The sequence below is a fragment of the Melozone crissalis genome, unplaced genomic scaffold (assembly GCF_028551555.1).
Source record: "Melozone crissalis strain CALT ecotype California unplaced genomic scaffold, PUWL_Pcris_2 ptg000002l_1, whole genome shotgun sequence".
Lineage (NCBI taxonomy): Eukaryota > Metazoa > Chordata > Aves > Passeriformes > Passerellidae > Melozone > Melozone crissalis.
In genome coordinates this window covers 7,182,956-7,206,146 of record NW_026535780.1, presented here as the reverse complement: position 1 = coordinate 7,206,146, position 23,191 = coordinate 7,182,956, and the positions used below count along the sequence as shown (strand labels likewise).

The window sequence follows — 23,191 nt, the reverse complement described above, 5'->3', positions numbered from 1 at the left end:
CAGCCCTGCAGAAAGGGAGAATCCATCCCAGCAAACAGCACCATGTGTGGCATTCGCATTTTCTGAAAAAATCCCTTTGCCCAGGACTTTTCTCCTGGGAAGCTGAGAAGCCTCAGAGAAAAAGGAAAACAATAATTATCTCATTTGCTTCTCCTCTGTTGTGCTCATGTGGAATGTGTTTGGAGATTGTTTACCCACAGGTGGTTGTTTCATTGGTTTCTGCTGTGCGTTGTTTTGACTCCTTGGCCAATCAGGGCCAAGCTGTGTCAGGACTCTGGAGAGAGTCACCAGTTTTCATTATTGTCTTTTTAGCATTGTGTAAGTATCCTTTCTGCATTCTTTAGTTAGTGTAGTATAGTATTCCTTAATATAATATAGTATCATAATATAAATGAGCCTTCTGAGAACATGGAGTCAGATTCATCATTCCTGCCTTCCTTGGGGCACCCAGCAAATACAATAACCATGGATCATGGAGCTTGAACACATCTGAACAATGAAGGCAGGGGTCTGAGCAGAATGATTAATACAACATCACCCTGGGAGAGCAATGTGAACATACTGAAACAAAGCAGTTCATGTTTAAAGGCCCTGTATCTGAGAAGTCTGCCTGTACCACAGTCTGTGTCCTTTCAGCTCTGAAAGACCCTGAGCAAACTGATAAGGGAATAATTAAGAATATTTGTTAGTGACTGTAAAATTTCCTGTTAGCATGCTTTCCATGATGGAATTCATTTATGGCTTTGTTTGTCCCACACATCGTAGGTTATTTATATCTCAGAAGAAGCTCTTTAAAAATTATCAGAGTTTAAAAGAGGGCAAAAATCTGTTGCAGTTTTTACTGTCAATTTTCAAACATGATATCTCAAGCTATATTTGGACAGCATTTCAAACCCATCTTGTTAGAAACTTAAATAAGTTCTGAAAACAATTCTAAGCTGAGAAAGGAAGCCTTGACCATAACTAGTTAACACATTTTAAAAATCATAATGATCCATCTGCAGCAGGATTTAAAATTGGGAATTACAGTAAAATTGGAACATGCCTGAAAAATTCTTTTTAAGTAGCATGGAAATAATAAAAAAACTTTTCCTAGATTTTTTCACTGCAAAACCAGATATACCATATCTGATTATTCCTGCTGCGTTATCACTGTCATTAGTTCCAGAACAGAAAAACCCACAGAAGCCAAATTTCATGTTGTGTTCTTTCTGTGGCATTTGATGCAGGCTGGGAGAAGGAGCAGCTCTTGCCCCACGTCCCTGGGCAGCTGGGAAGCTGCTTTACAGCAGTTTATTCTCAATGGTGAAAGGAGATTTTCTAGACCTTTCTGTCTGCCACCATTAGAAACTCAAGACAAAGGCTGAAAGCAGACTCTAGCTGCCTGAGACCCATTATTGATTGGCTTTCATCAGGTTTTAGCTTAATCCTGGTCTTGGCCATGCTGAGAGCTCCAGATGCAGACATGAAAGCCAGACCACATCTGTTCCTTCTCTGTGTGTATGACAGTTTTCCAGGAAGGGTCCCAAAGAATTCCTGAGATACCTGCAGGAAGCTCACCCAGGTCTGATCTACCACCTCTCCATAACCTCAGGCAAGAGCTTGAGCAATGACAAGCTTGAGTGATAAACACTCAGGTGATGGAGGAATCTGGTGGGTTCTATCCTCAAAGGACAAGATTTGTAATCCTATCTGCCTTATGATAAAGTCCTTCAGGGCTTTTTCTAGATGGGACAATCCACATCCTTGGTTTGGACCCTCCTTCAGGCAAATTTGCAAGAGTAGGTGATGAGACTTTCTGTTCTAGGGAAGGTGCTGTGGAAAATGGATCCTCACCTGTATCCAAGTGGCTTTACAGTAGTGTCCAGCCCTTGGGTACCAGCCTCTCAGTGCTGCAGGGTAACTTGTGTTGTCTGCCTGTGTCATCACACAGAACCAGCAGTGCACTAAAACCCCAGGCAGGAAAAAAGCCCAAACAATGTCTCGTGATAACTGCTGGTACCAAAAGTGCCTTGGGCTCTGCAGCTGCCAGTGCCTCTTGTTAAAAGTTTGTCAAAGCAGAACTTTCCTCACCAAAAGGGGAAGTGTCCCTTTCCCCCAGCAGCTGCAGTGTACTGAACTAGACATTTTTAGAGCCACATTGTCTGTGTGCCCACTGCCAACATCCACTAGTAATGTTATGTACTCAGGACTTTTCCTGGCCAAGTGTCAAACCTCCCTGGAATAATCTGAAGGGGCCTCAGTTCCAATGTTCCCTGGGACTGCAGAAAGGCTGAGCCAGTGCACGGAGTGAGATACTGAGCCTGCAGGTCTGGTAAATATTTAAGGATAGGATTAACCACTATTTTAAAACACCTCTTTCTCATAAACACTCACTTGTGTTATGACACCCGAAGTTCTTCCTGCAGTTAAATAACAACAATGATTCATGGTTGCCATTGATGTGTGTTTCTGTTTAAATGCTTTAATCAGTTCCTTAATAGAGGAGGTTTGTTTATAAAAGTGGAAAAGGAACAGCATATCTATCCCAGTCTAACTGATTGAGAAAGGATTTGAGGTGCTTTCAGTTAAGAGGGAAACCTGGGCATTGTAATGTTCTTTGTTCAATCCTTTTTTGAATGGGAACAGATTCCTGTTTTTCTGGTCATAGAGAGAGGGATGGAGTAGCAGAAAGCATGAATAAAAAACGGGTGGGAGGGATCTGGTAGCTGAGGTAAAAGTCAACTTCATCTTCTTTAGACTGTTTCTCACTTAAGGATAAACACATGGCAGAGCTGCTGGGTTTCAGAAACCTGAACTGCTTTTAAGATGATTTTAAGTCCAGGAAGCTCCACTGGGGAAGTGGGTCGCCCAGCTGGCAAGGGCTCTGGGCAACATGGGCACACATCACTGTGCTAAGCAGACAAAACAAAAGTAACTCTGGAAGCTGAATATGATTTTTCCTGCTTATTCCTTTGTGCTGAGCCTCCTCATAGTGCAAATATTTAATTATTGCTTTGTGACCAGTTTATTAATGGTGTAAATGTTTCAAGAAGGAAAACAGCCTAAACATCACCAGAACATGTGGAGAAGGGAGGCTCAGACACCCTGGAAAATGGGATGTGACCCTTTAAAGGACTGAAACAAGGTTTTCATGCAGCTTCCTATAGAAAGAGGATTAGGGAAGCTCAAGCGGTTTCTTGTTTTTGTGACCATTTGAACAGAAAAAAACTTCAGAAAAAAAAGTACCAAAAGCAATGTAGTGCTGCATAAAAAGGGATTTTAAAAAGATATTAGATGGAAACACTACTGAAAGTACTGACTTACTGTAAACATTTGAAAAAAACAGGCTACTAGCCTTGAGGCTTTGAGTGAAAATCAAGGCTTTAGTCTATTGACAGGAAACCAGAGTTGGAAAGAAATTCACAGCAGTTCCAAATATTACTTTTTTTTTCCCCTTAAAGTGAGAATGCTGCCAGCAGCTCTTAGTGGAAAGAACATGTATTTTCATATCATATTATAGAAAACTAGAGTTGAAGAGAACTCAGAATGGGAATCTGTGCCTCTTTGGAACAAGGGTCAATTAAATGTAACCATTGCTTATCAACACTTTTTAAACCTCTTTTAAAATCCTCCAGAAATAGAGAACAAGCTTTCCTTCTAATATGCAACATTCTTGATAACATTTCCAAGTACAGGAAGGCCAGCAGTTTTCAGGTTTTCTTTCTCTGTGTGTTTCTGTGGTGTTTCTACTGGTTCTTTTCCCCTTTTAGTATAGAAAAGCACAAGAAACTTAATTTTTGAAACATTTCCTCATAAGTCCTGTTGCTTAAAGGGCATGCCAGCATCACAGTTTTTCACTTTCTGTTTTCTTTACATCCTTTTTAACTTCTGGTATCCAAAGCTGGCACTGAAATCTGGAATTCAGAAGTGCTGAAGGGTCCTCTGGATTTGTTACTCAAAGGGGATAAATGGAGGGCGAAGTTTACCTCCTATGTCCGACTTACAGTAGCTCTGCTAATACAGCCCAGGGTGATGTTTGCTTGGTTTCCCAAATATCATCCTCTTTCATATTCAGTTTGTAGAGCCTATTCTCTGTTACTGCTGCCTTGGGAGGGTCTCTTTTCTCCTAATTAGTCAATGATTTCTGATTTCTATGTTTTTAATAAATTCACTAACTTAGGCCCCTTCTTCTGCTTAATGACATCAGTTTGAATGTTGAACCTGCCTGCACATGTTGATGCCCATTGCTTGTGTAAATTGGATTTCTATTTTAGTGATATAAATCACAATCTGAAAGGAGCTATTTTGTGTTCCATCTCTGTTGGGTGGCAACTATTACACCCTTCTATGAGCATATCACTGAATTTTGTGGTTACATTATAGCAGTTTTTGTAGACCATCTATACCAAAGCTTTATTACTAATGTAATGAATTACATCAATGCTTCCCTGTCATCAGCTGAGTGTGGTGGATTGAGCTTGGCTGGCCAGCAAGGGCCCATCAAGCTGCTCTTTCACTCCTTCTTAGCAGGATGAGGGGAGAAAATGAGGTGGAAATTATGTGGGCTGGGATAAGAGTAGGGAGATCCCTCACCAGTTACTGCCAAGGGTAAAACAGACCTGACTTGGTGAAAATTAATTTAGTTTATTGTTAATTAGCAACAGTGAGAAATGAAAGGAAAACTAAAAGCACTTTCCCTCCATCCTCCTTCCCAGGCTCAGCTTCACTGCTGACTCCTCTGCCTCATGCTCCTTCAGAATCACAGGGGATGGGAAATGGAGGTTGAGGTCAATTCATCACACATTCCTCCCTACGCTCTTCCCCAGCTCCAGCATGGAGTCCAATCACACAATTATCCTTCATGAACTGTTCCTGCATGGCTCCTTTCTACAGCCTGCAGTCCTTCAGGGTCAGACTTCTTCAGTGAGGGCTCCCCTCCCTGGGCCACAGGTCCTGCTGGAAGCCTATTCCAGCCTGGGCTCCTCATGGGCTTCAGCTTCCATCAGGACACATCCCCCTGCTCTGAAAGGAGGGTCCTCCACAGCTGCAGGTGGATCTGTGCTCCATCACAGACATCCATGGCTGCAAGTGGATCTGTGCTCCCCCATGGACCTCCACAGCTGCAGCTGGATCTGTGCTGCCCCATGGACCTCCCTGGCTGGAGGTGGATCTGTGCTCCATCACTGATCCCCATGGCTGCAGGTGGATCTGTGCTCCATCACTGACCTCTCCATATCTGCAGGTGGATCTGTGCTCCATCACTGACCTCCATGGCTGCAGGTGGATCTGTGCTCCCCCATGGACCTCCACAGCTGCAGGGGCAGAGCTGCCTCACCAAGTCTGAGCTTCTGGTGGCTCTGCTCCAGTGGCTGGAGCACCTGCTCCCATCCTTCTCCATCAGCCTGGATTTCTGCAGGACTGTTTTTCCACATATTCTCTCTCTCCTCTTTCCCCTGGCTGCTGTTGCACAGAAGTTTTTTCCCCCTGTTTTAGTTCATTATCCCAGAGTTGCCACTGCTGCTGGTGGCCTGGCCAGTGGTGGGTCGGTCTTGGAGCTGGCATTGGCTCTGTCAGACAGGTGGGAAGATTCTGGCACCTTCTCGCAGAAGCATCCCCTGTAAACCCTGGACTTCCAAAACCTGACCACATGAGCCCTGCACCATGTTAGAGAAGGAACTAAATTCCATTAACATGCTTTGCTCCTGACAAAACCCTGCTGGCCATTTCTGAGCACTGTATTTTCTTCCAGCTGCTCACAGGCCATTGCATAATTTATTTCAAGAGCTTTCCACATTGAACTGAATTCCTTGGATTTGTTCCTCTTCCTCACTTCCACCTCCTTAAAGGCAGATAGGGCACTCACCGTCACCAGCCCTTACTGCAGTCAGCCTTTAAAGGCTCCCTCTTTTAGGGATTTTTCATGCAAAATCAAGTGAAAAAGAACACAGTTGGTGACACACTTGCTGGCTCCAGCTGGACATCTCTGTGCTCCTCATTCTTCCTAAGGTTTTTATTTGGCTGGAGTTCATGAGTTGTCTCTTTCCCCAATCTATACAATGCCTGTTCCACACTGGAATTCTGCAAAAGGAGTCAGAGTTTTTGGCACACTCTGGATTGATTTTTGATAACACAGCTCCTGCTGTAACAGTCTGCCATTTGTCATAACCATTCAGTGAGCAACAAAAGGTCTCTGTTAAATGTTTAATGCCAGGCATGATCCCAGCAATCAGGGCTGCTAGACTTAGAAGAATATGAAATATATGAGGTAGGAAGAAGACAGAGGAAAAAAACTCAAGAGACAAAATGTGGAGTTGTTGTCTGGGTTCTGTGTAAATGTAGCTGGAGGCATTATTGTCTTTCAAAGTGTAAGACTTTCCCATTTTAATAGAAATAAGAAATTGAATGAGTATGAATATTCCACTTAGCAAAATAAAAAACTGCAAATCACAAATATATTTTATTTTAGTCTCCATAAATATGCTTGATTTAAAACAATCAGCCATACCCTAGAATAGTTCCATGTAAAAAGAATCAATTATAACAAACCTATTGGTTAAAATTTAACTTTTGTTATTGGAAGGCAACTTTGGCAGCAACAGTGACATTTTTTTCCTACAGCACTTCTACTTTGCAAAACAGACTAAAATTCCACTGCAGGCCAGAGTCATCTGCCATCCTTCCTCATCTGTGTTGACCTTAAAAAGTTTCATAAAAATCATATAATGAAACTTGATTTATAGACATGTTTTTTGTTTGGTTGGGATATTTATTTGGGAGGGATGGGGACATTTGGAACATACTGCTGTCTCAATGTGGAAAATAATCATCCTTGACTCTCCAAAGATATCATAAAAATGTGGAAAAGTGTTCAGAGTGCTTTGAGTTGATCTGAAGAAGCCCTTTAAAGCTGCAGCATGCCTAGTAAGTGTGGTACAGATAACTTCCAAGTAACAAAAAATAAAATCCTTGAATCAAAGCTGAGGTGAAAAGTCTTCAAATATAAATTCTTACAACCCAAATGCCAGTGAAGTGTGGAAGCCATTAGCATAAAACCTCATTTCAGAGGATTTAGAACTGTAAATAGTGCCCAGTAAATAGCAGCAGTTTATGTTTGTATTAATAAATTGTGCAACTGAGGAAGGATTCAGCAATTGATGGCAACCTATATTGTCCAAGAAAAAGCAAAATTCCCTTTAGAATGCTATTATTGCTCAACCAAGTCTTATTTAAATTAATTATCTTCCCAAAGGAATAGGATTTTGTGACCTTTTCAGGACATTATAATAAAGTGTGCTTTGTTTATTGAGTGTTTTTGAAACAGCTTGGACCAAGATGCAGTTTTGCTCTAATAAAATGTAGCTGGAGCAGCTCCATTACCCTCCCACTCTCTGAAGCCCACAGAACTAAATGGGTGTAACAAAATGAAGTATTTGACCTGTGAGTCCAGTGATTCATCCTGGGTCACATAAAGCTGGTTCCCAGTTAGAGCTGTAACAGAGGGCTGTGCTAATGCTGAGCTTCCCTGCTGCCCCACAGAGTGTGAGGGGATTCCGGGGAAGGGACCTTTCCTGTGCATTCACAGAACCACGGATAATGATGGAGGCAGGAAGGAATTTCCAGATGTCACCTGGTCCTTCCCCCTGCTCAGGCAGGAGCCTCCAGAGCTGGTTGCTCAGGATTGGATCTGGTTTTTGTTACCCTTAAAAAAAGGCATTTCACCAGTGCCCTGGGCAGCCTGTGCCAGAGCTCAGTCACCTGCATGGAAAGGAATATTTCTTATGCCCATGGAATTATCCTGTCTTTCAGTTTGTGCCAATCACCTCTGCTCCTGTCAGACTGAGGAGAGGAGGAGGAGTGAGAAGAAGATGGTTTGGAGACTGGAAAGGCCATGTTGAGCTGCCAGCTGACTTCTCCTCCAAAGCCAGTATTCAGGCTTCATGCTTCTGGGTTTTTCCCTGTGACAGGGCCCTTGCTTATGGGGCTGGAAAGCTGTGGGAGTTTTGGTTAGAGGGTCTCAGGACCCATCGAGCTGGCTCAGTGTGGAGCTCACTGGTTTTTCAGATTCCCAAATTGCTGGTGCTCTCCACAATGCACAGATAAATAGAAAAACCTCCACCTGGGCAGTTCTGCCAGGGTCTCACCCCTGAGTTTGGTCATTCCATAAGAGCCCAGCAGATGAGCCATTCTGCTGTGGGAAGGGAGGAAGGGCAGGGATGTCTGGGGTGAAATCCATCCCTATGTTTGTCTGCCTGCATTTTTGTGCTATTCCCATCTCCATTTCCTTTCTGAAACCCTCTCACCTGGGCTGTGTGGAAGCACAGTCCCTCTCCATTCACGCAAGCGGAGAATACTGTATGATCCCACAGATTTTATTTTAGGATTTGAGGATTCCATTACATATGAGGATTGCCTAATCCAACACATCAGCCAGCCAAATTGGCCAAGCATGTTACTGGGGGCTTTCCTATTTTGCTCAACCAGGGAGCTAAATGTTTTCTCTGCCTGGAAAATTTATCAAGAAATATTGTTTCAGAGAAAATGTTTTGGAAGCGTCATCCCAAGTGGGGATTAGACTTGTTTTAACTAGGGTAATCTGCAATTGGAAAGCTGCACAGACATCTGAGAGTGCCTGGTGATATGTGGAAGCAAAAAGGTGAGACTGACTCATAAAAGTGCACTTGGGGCTGTTTTACAACAGCAATTCACAGAGCATCTGATCCAAAACAAAGCAGGATTTGCTTGCCTGCAGGGATCTCTGTGTATATACAGAGGAAACAAAGGGCTTACATCTTTCAACAGAAAATATTTCTGTATAAATAGCTCACAGGAACGCAGCTAATCTCTAAGGCCTTCTGTCAACCAGCTGCAGAAGAGGCAGGAAAGGAAAATCATTTAGGGAAGGGCATCTTCAGCATGAAGGGTGGGCTTTTTTGTAGCCAAAAAGGCCCATACTTGATGCTTCACTTTTGAATCTAAAAATTCAAAAGAGGGGTGATTACTTTAAGCAGAAGAGCCTCCTTCAAAAACCAGGGACTGTGTTTTGTCTGTCCCTGAGACTGTGGTGTGGGTTCTGAACAGTTTGATCTCCCACCTGTGCTCTGGTGTTATATAAAAATAAAACTTATCCAGAGAAGAAACTGAGGCAACTCAAACTCTGACTGCCCACACTGCAGGACTATTTCTTCTTTCCAGGATCTGGTAGAGAACAGCCCAACCAGCTCTGCCCAAGACAAAAGTTTGGCTAGGTATGGATAGCAGTTCCCACAAGAAGCTTTCCCCACATGCAGTGAGGGTGAGACCAAACCAGGGGCCTTACATTGCCTTTGTCATCATCCCTGCTGTGTTTCAATCCCCAGGCTCCTGTGCTTTCCTTAGGAATGCACCCTCAGGTTCATATTCTACAATCACCACCCTGGTGCACCTTGTGACAGGAGACCAGGATCAGTTCCTAGAGGAAATAAGTTTTTGGTGCCCCACAGGGCAGCACAGCTGATTGCCTGATGCATGGGCCACTTTTCAGTGAAACTGTGGCATTTGGGGACACAAAGGCAAATTCTATCTGTCCATCTGCTGTCAGACACAGAAGAATGTCTAGGAGGGATGCAAGGAAGAAAACTGCAAGTCAAACAAGGCCCCCAGGTAGTATGGCTTTTGTGTGTACTTACCTTTAAGGGGCACAGCCTTGTAAGGACCACCTACCATTTCCTTTCAAACAGAAATACAGAACTCTGGAAGGCATGTAAGCACAAATTTGAGAGCTAACCTCACAACCTCATTCTTATGTGCTAGGGTAACAAGGTGTACAGATCTGGGGTCAGCTCCTCAGGTTACTCAAACCAGAGGACTGAAAAACCTCAGAGTATTGAACTTCTGATTTTCAAATGTTTGTGAAAAAAATTAATGGAAATCAGAAACAGATTTCCACAGGCATGGGGAAGAAGAAGGAGCAGACTGCTTTTTGGGGAAGGGAGATGCCTATTTTCTAGATACATGTGCAAACCATATGTTTTTCTCAGCATTTTTTCAAGACCATTTAATTGACAACATGGTAGCCTGGGAAAGAAGAACAGCTTGCAGAGAGTTTAGAAACATCCTCCTTTCCCATGGACACCTTGGCTCTTGGTGTTGCTGGTGTTCCTGTTGAGCAGGTAAGCAGTGCCATGGCACTGTGGCCCAGAGATCTCAGCATCTGTTGGTGCAGGGTCAAGGTGGGAACAACCCTGGCAATCAGGGGTATTGGTCTCAGCCTTTCCTTCTGCCAGGACTGTCACTGTACCATGCAATGCAAGGCAGCCAAGCTCATTCCCCAGGTGGGCAGCAAATGGAAGGAGGTGGTGCTCATGCCACAGTGACAGTGTGGCTGATGTGGTGATGGCTGCAAGCACAATGAATTGCTCAGGAGAGAGGTAAGAATTTGTGAAAGATGGTTTCTGCCACCTTAGCTTGTCTCTCTCTGATGTGCACACACCCTGAGGCAGTGGGCAGGGATGCCCACATTTGAGGAAAGGCCCGGAACAGCTTGTTGGTCTGTGTAATATTTCAGCTGCACAGGTACAGGAACTGTTTTATGCACAGCAGAAATATTGTGGAAAGTAGCTGACCAACCACACACTGAGGCTCTAGTTGTGCTTGAATCCCAGTGCTTTCCCCATTACAGACATAATGCTCCATGGTGGTGTCGCAGGCATCTTTTATGAAAAATCCTTTCCTTAGGATTTCTCCTCCTGAGAAGCTGAGAGGCCTCAGGAACAAAATACAAACATTTATTATCTGCTGCTGTGGAATGCAACAGGTGGATCTGTGATTGGCCCATGTTGGTTGTTTCTAATTAATGGCAAATCACAGTCAGCTGCCTCAGACACAGATCCGAGCCACAAACTTTTGTTATCACTCTTTGCTATTCTATTCTTAGCTAGCCTTCTGATGAAACCTTTTCTTCTATTCTTTTAGTATAGTTTTAATGTAATATATATCATAAAATAATAAATCAAGCCTTCTGAAACATGGAGTCAGATCCTCATCTCTTCCCCAATCCAAGAACCCCTGTGAACACCATTACATGGTGGGATTCTGTATTAACGCTGGTGTTTAACACAAGGCAGCAAAAGCACATTTCATTATGCAGTGAGAGGTGCAGCAAAACAAAACCAACCTCTCTTAGGGGACCTGTGGCGAGGAATTGGCCTCAGGAGCGCCAAGGCTCAGGCCTTACATGCCCAACCTCACCATGAAATCCAGACATAAGATTCCATAAACAGTGCATAAACATGATCTGAACATCCAACACAAGCACTGCCACCTGACAGGAACATGAAGTGCATGGCTTTGCTGCATTGCTGTCCTACCCTGGATTGATCTGCCTGAAGCAGAAGAGAAATGGAGCTATCACTGTGTGCTGAGGATGCAGAGCCTTCTCCTGAGGGCAGGTGACTGCTGATGACTCCTGAGTATGGGGTTTCCTTTTGGAGCCAGGCACCTTCTGATCTTGGCTGTACCCTAACCCACACTCCAGAGGAGTACTGGAGCAGAGTCCCATTCAAAAATGCCTGTTTAGGGTATTTTTAGGGTACTTTACAGACAGGCAGAGGCAGAGGATGTGCTGCACCAAAGGTGTTCCATATAAAGGATGTCTGTCATTATTCTTGGTGTAGCAGTGTTTCTGGGGCAAACAAGAGTCCTGCAGAAGAGCTGTGAAACAGTCTGAGGGAGATTCTGCCTGCCTTTCCACCATGGCCCAAATGGAACTTGGAGTGTTCTTCTCCCTACCAGATCCCTAGATCACAGGACTCAGTCTCCCCTGGCTGTTTCTGTTATCAAGGCTCTCCACTCACAGCTTGGGGCACAAGGCTCTGGGGAGCTGCAGTGGTTGAGCAAAGTGAGGGAATAAAAGGTTTCTTTTATCTTTTTTTAGGCTTTGGCTGGTGGTTTTACACATTTTTGAGATCTCATTTGACTCTGCTGTGTCCACCTTCCTTCCCCTGATATCCTGGCTGTCAATGACTGCCCTACTGGCAGAGCAGTATGTGGCAGCATTCTTCAGTCATCTGCTCATGAAAAGCAGCTCAAGCTGAAGGATAAAAGTAATTCAGCTGGTTTTCCATGAGAAAAAGAAACAACAGTCCCTCCCACAAATGCATCATCCAGTAGACTGGCAGTGGATGATTAGACTCCATCTAGGAGGAGTAACCACTGATACAAGTGCATCCTAGCAGTGTGTCTAACCAGAGAGACATTTCTGCTTGGGTCTCTCTCAACCTCTTCTCTGCCTAAATACTCCTCTGGGAGAGTTTCCAGGAGAAGCAAAACCTAAAAGAGATCAGACATCCTTTCCTGCCTATGCATTTGTTACTCAAATACACTTCAGAAGGAGATCTGTTTCAGTTGAGATCATCTGTCCAGGGCAAGACTCTTTCAGAGAGCTTTGCTCTGCATGTTGGTTTGAATCATCTCCTAACAGATCTTATGCCATGGCACTCACTTGGAAAAGTGATCCCTAAACATTCCAGCTCCTGGTCAGTTGACAGGACATTTCTTTCAGTTCCCATTGAAATGTGCACATGTGTTCTTCTCCTTGGAGTCTGCACAAAGCCCTGCATTGTGAGCTGCACTGAATACTAAAACCAGTACAGTTGGCTTAAACTTGCCTTTTTCAAAGATTTGCCCTGCCTCTTTTGAGCAAAACAAAGCCTTTTGTATTTTTGAGGCCAAAATGGTTCAAGAAAGGCAACCACAAAGCATTAAGAGCGCCCAGCTCCTCTCCCATGGCAATTTGGAATCCATTTCCCAGCCCCATGTGAACACAAGGGACAATCATATGGAACCGTCCTGCATAATTTGCTTTAGGAGCATTGCAGAAGGGAATAGCTGAGAGCAGAGGTGAATGAATGTTCATGCCAATTCTTCTGACAGTCTCCAGAGCTGGTAGAAGAGTAGGTTTCTTTCCCCTTCCCATGTGTTGATTTACCCTCTGAGCCTCCAACATATTAATGATTTTCATAAAGACTTTTGGCAATGAGCAAGGTGAATACACTGGAATTAGAAAAATACCTTTTGAATTCAAGATGGGATTGATGACATTCTCTGGCAATGAAACAACAGAGGTTTGCTAAGGGAGGGGGCAGGACAGGAAGTGAAAAATGCATTAAAAATAAGATGCAGGGAAGAGAAGATCTGGGAGGGGGTGTTGCCTCAAGATTGTGCCAAGCACAGGCACAAACAGATGCCTGTAGTAGCAATGTTTTGCTTTCTGAATCAGCCTGACCACAGAACTAGTTCAGTGACTGGTCTGTGTGAAAGGCAAGCACAGAGGCTCTAAAGAACCAGTTCCCTACCAGCCCTACGTGGTACCAACAGCAGCACTTGCCCCATCCAAGGGCAGCACTGGCAGTGCATGGAGGTGAGACACGAACAAGCAAGGAAAGCTCTTATCACAGTACCGAGTAATAAAGCACATGAAGTTCCAGTTGTGCCTGTTTAGTTGCCTGGCACCTTGTCTTGAAACCAGTCCTTCCAATCTACCCTGGGTCCCAGCCAAACCAGGGGGTGGTTCCCTTTGCATCAGGGATTTTCAGTGCAGAAAGCCTCTAGCAGAGAGCCTGCTGCTCCTCTGAGGCACAGGAGGACGTGCTCCACTGCCCATGGTCCTTACAGGAGGTCCATAAAAGATAACAGTACAGTCACTCAGCACCAAGGGTCCAAGCAAAGATCCAGCATATGACCTGAACTTGGATGAGAAATGTTTCCCTTATTCATGTCCTGACAAGATGTCAATTTGCAAAATGTGGCGTGAATTCTGCCCCTATTCTGTGTGCATGGATGTAACTGGGGTGGTGCACTATGAAGTGTGCAGCCTGGGGGGCTAAGCCATCACTTCCCTAGGGACAAGTTATAGGGAGGTTAAAGAAAGGCAGAGCTTAAGTGTTTAATTTTTGCGGGACATACGAGCCTGGGCTCTGCGCCAGTTCATCTAAAATAAATAAATATTCATGGCTTTGCTGCAGAAAGGCAGCAGTGAGTGCCCCAGACACGGAGGAGGTGCTGGGGCAGCAGCAGCAGGATCTCCCTGGTGCTGGCTCACTGCTGCACAGAGCTGCCCAGGCTCCTCTGCCTGCCCTGGGCAGCTCCTGCAGGACACAGCCCCTCCCTCCTGGGGCTCTGCTGGGCTGGGAGGCAATGTCAGGAGAAGGGAATGGGAAAGGTGTTTGGGAAAGGGTGGTAAGGGGGAGCTGGAGCAGACCCTGAGGGGAGGCCAAGCCAAGCAATGATGTAGCCTAAAGCTTTGCCCTTCACAGGGGCAGCACCAGGATTGGTGCAGAACTCCCAGAAGAGTCGTGGAGGCAAGAGTTCTGCCTTCAGTGGCTGCTAATGACTAGCTGACAAATTTGGGACAACTACCTTTGTCTATGCAAGGTGGCATTAGAGGGCCCATGTCATTCGTGAGGCTGGAAAATGTCTAGTTTGCTGACAAAGCTGAATCACCAACTGTCCTCACTGCAGAGTGCTGTACCAGGTCTTATAGTTGAATACAAATTATAGTTTGTTTGTTTGCTTGATTGTTTTTTAATCCATTCTATATTTAGGTTATAAATAGATACGTTGTGGTTGAAAGCTTAATCTCCCCCATTTACCTATTAAAGTCATATTCCATAACTTGGAGAAAAATAACTCACTGCAATGCAATGACTAAAACACTCCTTTCAAAGCACTTTAACATGTCTGCACATTTCTCAGCTGGGAAAATGCATTATTCACCCATGGTATGGTTAGATAATGTAGGGCACATGATTGCAAAGGAACCAGTCCATTCTGAATGAGTACATCTCCTAACTAGAAACACCTTAACCTAATAAAACAGACTTATGAAACTATAGACTTATAATTTACCCTAATTAGCCAGGGACAAACCCTCTGGCCTTTGGTTTGTTTGCTCTTTGCATCTGAGCTTCCATTTGGTTCATGCTGGGTGCTGTGTAGACATTCATTTTCAGTGAATCAGTGAGAGAACCATAAGTCATCCAGGATGACTGACTCAGAGTCCCATGATTTTTAGCAACAGACATAGTGGATGGTTTTAGATATGCCTAATAGCACCATTTTACTGGCACCAGCATTTTAGGAGAAAGCAGATCAACTGCTCAGAGATACTCCCCACACATTAATCAACAACACAGTGGAGTCTCATTCACCAGACAGTAAGAGCAGCAAGTCACCTGAATCCCTTTGATTGGCAGCTCAGCTATAAAAATCTTTAATCAAACTGAACTATTTTTCTCCAGGCTTTTTTGCTTCAAACAGCTTTAAAGCACAAGATACAATTCATCCTAAACAATCCTGGGAGAAAGAAAACATGCTGTGAATTATTAGCTAACTTGACCTCCACTTTCTAGTGGAACAATGTCTTTTATGTGAAAAGTCGGAAAACACCAATGAGAACTGATGTGTGACTGCAATTAGCATTGCTGATTACTGTTGCTGTTTTGCCACCCACATCCTTTAGGAGGCTGCTAGAAAAGTTATCTCTTTTCAGAGCTCAGTTAGCCCTGCTATCACATGAGGTGCACAGGTCATGGCTTTCACCGTGGCACGGCACACTGAACTTCCATGCTCTGCAGTATTTTGTGCACAGGCCTGGTTTTTTCCACTTGGACAGCAGGATGCCAGATTTAGTTATTTGATTTACTCCAGCAAGAGGACCTTGACCCTCTTTGCCACTGCTGGTTGAAATGAAATGCTGTCTGCAGTTGCCAAGGATGAAACCTAAGTGAGGAAGCTCTGTTAGGCAAAGAAGGCCTGGTTAAGAAGGAGAACAGTGGAGATTTGGTAACAACCTGAAAGCAGTGCTGACATGACATGGTACTGATCAGTGTCCTGCAAAAAGGAGCTTCCCAGAAGGGCCCTAAAGCAGTGTCTTGTAGCCGAAACAGGACCAGGACCAGGGATCAGGACCAGGGCAGTGATCAACCTCCTGTACTTGACACTGATGAGGTCACACCTCAAATCCTGTGTTCAATTTTGGGCCCCTCACTACAAATAAGATATTGAAGCATTGGAGTGTGTCCAGGGAAGGGTAATATGGCTGGGGAAGGGTCTGGAGAGTAAATCTTGTGAAGAGCCCTGCAGGGAGCTGGGGGTGTTCATTCTGGAGAAAAGGAGGCTCAGGATCGACCTTATCACTTGCTACAACTCCCTGAAAGAAGATTGTGCTGACGTGGGAGCTGGCTTCTTCTCCCAAGTAGCAAGCAATGAGACAAGAGGAAATGGCCTCAATTTACACCAGAGGAGGTTTAGTTTGAATATTAGGAACAATTTCTTTGCTAAGGGGTTGTCAAGCCTTGAAACAGGCTGCCCATGGAAGGCAGTCTGTTAATGGAAGGAAAGGAAGGGGAAGGAAAGACATTTATTTATCATCATAAATCACTCCAGGACTCACCATCTGTCCTGGAGTGACTAATGATGATAGTCTAATCCCATCCCTGAAGATATTTAGAAGATGTGTAGATGTGGTACTTGGGGATGTGGTGTAAAGGTGATCATAGTGGTGCTGGTTAATGGTTGGAGTCAATGATTGTTCAGATTTTTCCCAACCTTAAGGATTCTGTGATTCAATGATTGTATGACTCAGGTGTCAGGAGGTAAAGGGTGGGACAGGGAGAAAAAGCAGGTAAGCATGAGCTAAACAAGAGTGGAAATGCAGGAAAGGCTTTGGCAAGGTCAATGAACTTTACTGGAGCAAGGGCTTTGAGCACATGGACAGGAGGATGGTGAACAGAAGGAATCCTTTGGACTTTGTCCATTGGCATTATATGAGGATGTGTACTTGGGAGTGTGCCACTGGAAGTACTGCACATGTTTGGGAATCTGGTGGGCAGCACAGGGACATCTTTTCTCTCCTGGCAGAAAGAAGGTTAATTTGGACTTTGGAAGGGCTGAGAGAAAGTGGAGTCGTGGACAGTGATGTCAGTATGGATGTGAATTCAGTATGGATGTGGATGTAGCACACAAATAATACTCAGACCAAATAAATGCTCAAAATATTTACACAGCAGTGACACTGCTATGACAGCAAAGGGACAAAGTCATATGGTCTGGGGCCACGTGCTGTTTGTTCAATGTTTGTGTGAGACAGGCATTAATAAATCAGGCATGAATGCAGGAGTTTGTAAGACATGAACTATTTGTTCCCACAGAGAGCTGCTTTGGGGTGAGCATGGGCACAAGGAGCCTCAATCCACATGGAGGCCTCACAAACACCTGACCATCGCACTGTCCATGGGACTGCCAGCAGACCCTGTGCCTCCAAAGCAAACAGCATTCAGGCTGCCTGAAGCCATATTAAGCTTTCTAAAATCACAGAATTGTTTAGACTGGAAAAGACCTGCAAGATTATTGAGTCCAACCATTAATCCAGCATTGCCAAGTCCATTGCTAAACCACATCCTTAAGTGTCACATCTATGTCTTTTGAACATCTCCAGGGATGGTGACTCTACTACTTCCCTTGTCAGCATGCTCCAATGCTTGGCAACCCTTCCAGTGAAGAATTTTTTCCTAATACCCTGTCTAAAGCTTACCTGGTACAACCTGAGGCCATTTTCTCTTCTCCTATCACTTGTTATCTGGGAGAAGAAACTGACTCTCACCTGGCTGCAATCTCCTTTCAGGGAGTTGTAGAGAGTGAAAAGGTTCCCCTGAGCCTCCTTTTCTCCAGGGTAAATAACCCCAAGGGTTGGATGGGTTTAGGGACACCAGTTAAGATGTCTCTAGCCCTAATCCTCCCCAGCTCCTGCTGGGGAGGTGCTTCTGCATTTGCACACTGGATGTCTGCAAAGCATCCCTGTTACACCTGGTACACCCTGAGAAGCAGCCAGACTCAGATGGACACAAACAGATGATAACTCTTCCTGGGAAGGTCCAAGCACAACACTAAAGTCAAATACCAACAGGGAGAAAAGACTTGCTTAATGACATACTCCAGCTGCTGGGTTTTTTCAATGATGTGGAGATCTCTGTATATCAAAAACAATCAAGGGATTTCCCCCCTCCCCCTGCCTTTCCTTCTTATGAGTGAAAAGTGGGTCTGAAATTTTCCCTGTGGAAAATAAGGTTGAAAAGAGATGATGGTTTAACAGAGCCAAGGCAAAAGAAGAGGTCAGCAGAGAGATAAATATTTGAGTAAAAACATTTATCATGCTAAAAACACTACATTTACTAAGAGAAAAACAATTAGGCAATTCACATTTTGCATGATTGCCAACAAGATCTGCAGCAAAAATAGTAAATCAATTGTTCACCTTTAATCACTCATGAAGGCCAGACACAGCTGCTCTCTGCCCTATAAAGGATTTCTCAATGCCAAAAAGAAGGAATATTAAATCACATCTTTCATGGCCAAAAAGATGCCAACAAGACATGTTTTATTGTGTTATGCTTGTTGCTCAGCTGTTTCCAAACCCTTAAAAGAGAATTATTAATTAAAGGGAGTAACTATTGCTTGGTAGAGCTGATGATTCGGAGACAACAGATCCAAAGTCTTTCTCCAGACCTGCTGTTGTCTTTTTCTGTATTTTCTTGGCAAGCAATTCAGTTCTTATGAGTTTCAGTTTGTCTGTCTGTAAACAGAGATAACATCTGCACACTAGTATATTAGTATATTAAACAAACTTGGCTTTTCCATCCATTCACATTTCCTTCCCTGTCCATGAGCAGCCTGGTTCTGCATGTGGATCACCTCTCGTCAATAAATTTCTTTACATGTGCTGTTTACAAGCACTGTCTTTGTTATCTAAAACTAAAACACTGAGAGTGACAACTATTTTGGCTCACTAGCCCCATATTTCTGTAAGTCCAGAATATTATACTAATCCCTCTTGGGCACACTGGGGATTGGATGGGGTGGGGAAGGAAAGACATTTGTAATTTAAAAGGAGGATGTGCCAAACATGAGGTGAACCAAATAATTTCATTGACATCTTATTTAAAAATATGTCACTTGCATGTCTGCAATGGGTTAGTGCTGCTGAATGAGAAACAAGTTAGTTACTGACTCCAGGGCCACAAGCAGAGCAGTTCACCACCACTTTGCTCATTCACAGTTCAGGCCTAACAGGCAGAAACCAAATCATAAATGCTCTCTACTCATTTTGAAGAGTAATGATTAAAATGCCAACAGAGATGAAAATCCTACCTTCTTCTGCACAGCAGTGGAGGAATGAACAGGGGCAAATAGATGCCACTCTTTCATCCACACCAGCTGGAGACTCTCCAAATCTGGTGCTTAGCAGAGTGGTAAGCAGAGCATCAATTAAATAGGACATGGGCACAGTTTGTACCCTGTGACCCAGAGAGGTCAAGCTCCCAGCCCTGTTCTGATGCTGAATTGCTGTGGTGCATCTTGCAGGCAGATTCCCATTGTCACCTCGCTAGGCAGGATAAAGAAGGCTCTGCCTATATTTCTCTGCCTACCTCTGTGTTTACATTTTGTAGTGCTAGTCAAATTTAGGGGCAGCTCATGCTGTGACTTTGGAAGTTGTGAGACTTACAAACAGTCAATAATAGATAGACTTTGTGTTTATTTTGTATTTCTGGGTCAATGGTTTCCTTCTGTAGAGAAGGAAAATTTTCACCACAGCATATTGCAATCTTTCACATGGTCACATATTTCATCATTAAGGAAGATGTCTTTAGAAACTGGCAGTTAGACTAAAGTTTTAGCAGTCACAACACTGTACCTCTTTGGTTTTACTGCACTTGCTACAAAATGTATCCACAGACTCATACAGGTCGTGCTCAGGGTGTAGGGTTTTGATCAGAAGTGTCTTTTTGTAAATCACCAGGGTTCAGGTTATTTGTTACAGACAGTTAGAAAATTCATTTCACCTCATTTTAAACTGAGTGTCTTAAACGTATACATTATCACAATAAACTTTCAAGGCCAGAAAATATTGTGACCTCCATTATATACTTAAAGAGACTGAGGCAAGAACAATCTGTCAGCAACATTCCAAAATAGCAGGTCCCCAAGAGAGAACTTAGACAGAAATTGGATGTTAAACCCAAGGAGATATCCACAAAATAACCACTAGGTAACTTTGATGCTTAGGATCCCAGAACTTTCATGACATTACCTTCAAACCTATGGGCTGCAGCTCTGAGGGTGTCTGCAGCAGTCAGTGGGCACCCAAGTTACCACAGCTCCTACACCAGCACTGCTGAGTGCCTGCAGCACCCAGCTGGACATGAGCAAGTCCATGTTTTGCCCAATAACTCAGTGTCAGAGTGTGCAGAAGGACCCATGGGTGTCCCTGCCCCTCTAGCCCAAGGGGACTCTGCTGTCCCTGGTGGGGAGGGCAGGCTCATGGGAGGGGGCATTAAAGCTGGGACAAGAGAAATAAAGAATGTGATTAAAACAAAGAATGTGAGTCTCTGTCCGCCCTGTGGGTGAGGAGGTACTGCCTAAAATGAAAAATTCAGGGAGCTACAGAGAGTGTTAAGAGAGAGCAAGATATTCAAGGCAGTAAGGAAGTTTCCTATCCCTGAGCAGACAAACTAGTTTTCCATTTGCTTCTTGGATTGTTTATGCATTTTTCATTTTAAAAAGTCATTGGGGGAAAAAGTGATAGCAGGCACGCAAGAGCCATAAAAAAAATTATTTCCAGGGAAAACCTGGAGTAAAAGTCACAGGGGGATGGGAGGGAAAAGAGAAACCTCAGTAGAATTTTGTCATTAAAACACCAAGCCACACAGTTTATATTCAACCACAAAATATATTGTGGCAAGAAAGTTGTGTCCCAGGGAAAGTTGTGCCTCTGAAGGCCCTTTGTACACCCACAGTAGGATTTTACCCCATCCTGAGTAAGAAGGCTTCAAGCTTTCCTTACGTGGCTGGTGGCAGTGTCCCAAGTCAACTGGAGGCCTTTAAGTTCAAAACAAAACAGAGCAATCCCTTCCTAGGGATTTTCTTCCCATCAAGCATTTTTGTGAAGAATCCAACCTCTCCTGAGAGATCTGGCAGTCAAAATGCAGAAAGCAAATATATAAGTTCTTCTTCTGTCTTCCCAAGCTCCTTGGCTGCTCTGGGCTGTTTTTATTGTGACTTCTTGGGGAGGGCAACAAATCTCCTGGCCATTGGGCCATAACTACCAGGCCTTTTAGGCCAGCAAAAAGAAGCTTTGACATGTTTTTAAGCTGCCATGAGGCCAGAGTTTTCTTTTGACCATGGATGGCCAGCTGGGAACTGATTCCTCTTTGGTTTCTTGCTTGTCACCTGCTGTCGAGCTTCTCATCTTACAGAGCCAGCTGGAAGAGCCATGAGGGGTTTGCACACCAGACCTTTACCCCTAAAGCATCCTCCTGGGGAGGGAATGGCAATGAAGCACAGGTAGGTACAATGGTGGCCACCTCAACAGCCTCGCTGATTTGGGGATGGAAGTTGGCTCTCAGCTCTAGGAGGTGGCTTGGTTAAACCACACACAGACAGGGATGGTTTCTTTTGTGTTTCAAGCAGGAGGTTTGATCTCCCTTCTCCATGCCCTAAAGTCAATTTGTTCCCCAGGACACTTCAGGGGAAGGGAACAGCCCTGCCAAGGGCAGCCAAGCCTGGCCCAGCATTGACTCTGGGCAGGGACTCAGGAGGTTCTGGGGAAGAGGAGATGGCTCTTGCTTTGGGTCCTCTGTCAAGCTGGGAGACAAATACTGTGCTGACCAAGGGAAACTGCTGGGATCAACACAAAACTGAAATATCCAGTGATTCTAAAATTGCTGCACATCACAAACACAGCCTTCTGTTATGACTGGTTTTGCCGTGATTTCTGTTACCTCCTATTTTTGACTCTGACTGCTTTAACCACTTGCTGTTCATAGTGATGGCCACAGGCATGGGTGAAATTCCAGCTCCCAGCTCATTCTGAATCTAGGAGAACAATATCCCTCATGTGACTGGTAGATCTTAGAGAATTTCACAGAATGTTTAAAAATGTTTGTCCCTTATACCTGTCACACAATGGGACTTGCTTAGCATCAATCCAAACACTCCAAAAATCTGCACAAAGAATTGCAGAGACCTGTATAACAGGCCTTTGTTCACCTGCCAGCCCACCTGCTCATGCTGGGAATGTTGGGTTTTCACAACTTATCCATCATCCCAGTGGCTTCCAGTATTATGGAATACTACTTATCCCTTAACCAGCATTGTCTTTTAAGAGCTTGTATTGAATAGGCAGGAATAATAACCTGGTTTAAACCCATTAGTCTGAGTGCTTCTGAGGTCAAAATTGTGAAAATTAATTATGTTTAAATTATAGTGGAGAGAAATTGAAAACTTATGGAGACAAAGAAAACCTCATTTTTCAAAATATTAATATTTGTTCCTTTCAGTTGTAAGTAATATAAATGTCTTTTCAGGGTGTGTATATTATATAGGCATGCAATTTAGTACACATAAATACATCCATGTGTGCTTTGCACTGTGCAGAGTGCAACAACAAAATCTGTTCTTGAAGAAGAAGCAATGCTGTCACTGTGCATTGGTGGAGTCTGGGCTGGTCATTGCAGTGAACTTCCAGTGGACATAACTTCTGCCACTGCAGGGTCTCTGAACAGCTGAGACTGAAGCAAAGCCTCACCCTGCACACTTTAATTCATGGCCCATTATCCAAGGGTCTGTGGTGCCCCATTTAGACATTAACATCAGATTTTGTGTACACACTTCTGCATCTACAGACATATTGCAATCAAGTCTATGTAGCAAGCTGAAGCTCTTAAAAAATCAGTGGAACTTGGTCAAACCACAAGCTTGTCTGCGAGGAATATTTCATCTATCTGCCATGCACTGAGGTTGGTATTAGAAAATCATATAATTGGGATTAGAACATGGAAGGAAAAGGGAGCTATGGAGAAACTTTTAAGTTGAAGAAAAGTACTCTGGAGAGCCTCAACAAACCTAAGGGTTTGTTGTTTGGCTCACAGATATATGTTGTCTATTTAAAAAGTTCTGTTCTTTCTGCCACAGGGATGTTTATTTAACATGGTTGATGCTGTCTTTTTTCTAACATTATAATTATATTAGCATTGCAGACTGGAGATTTAATCCAAACTTTTTTTTTTTTTTTTTTAATTCAGGCAGTGCTATATTCAAAAATCATTCCTTGGCTTCACATATAGCTCTCTAATCTATGGGTCAGATTTTCAACAGCTATTTTGTACTGATTTACACC

At 43.9% G+C, this 23,191-nt stretch overlaps 1 protein-coding gene across 1 annotated transcript in view; it reads right to left on the bottom strand.

The window, feature by feature from the left end:
- The window catches only part of NDRG1 (N-myc downstream regulated 1), a 74,679-nt gene extending 52,824 nt beyond the window's left edge, over positions 1-21,855 (bottom strand). The window contains exon 1 of the mRNA XM_054270362.1: positions 21,795-21,855. Coding sequence (XP_054126337.1) covers positions 21,795-21,855 — 61 coding nt within the window. The remainder of the gene's footprint in view (positions 1-21,794) is intronic.
- Between the last annotated feature and the right edge of the window lie 1,336 nt (positions 21,856-23,191).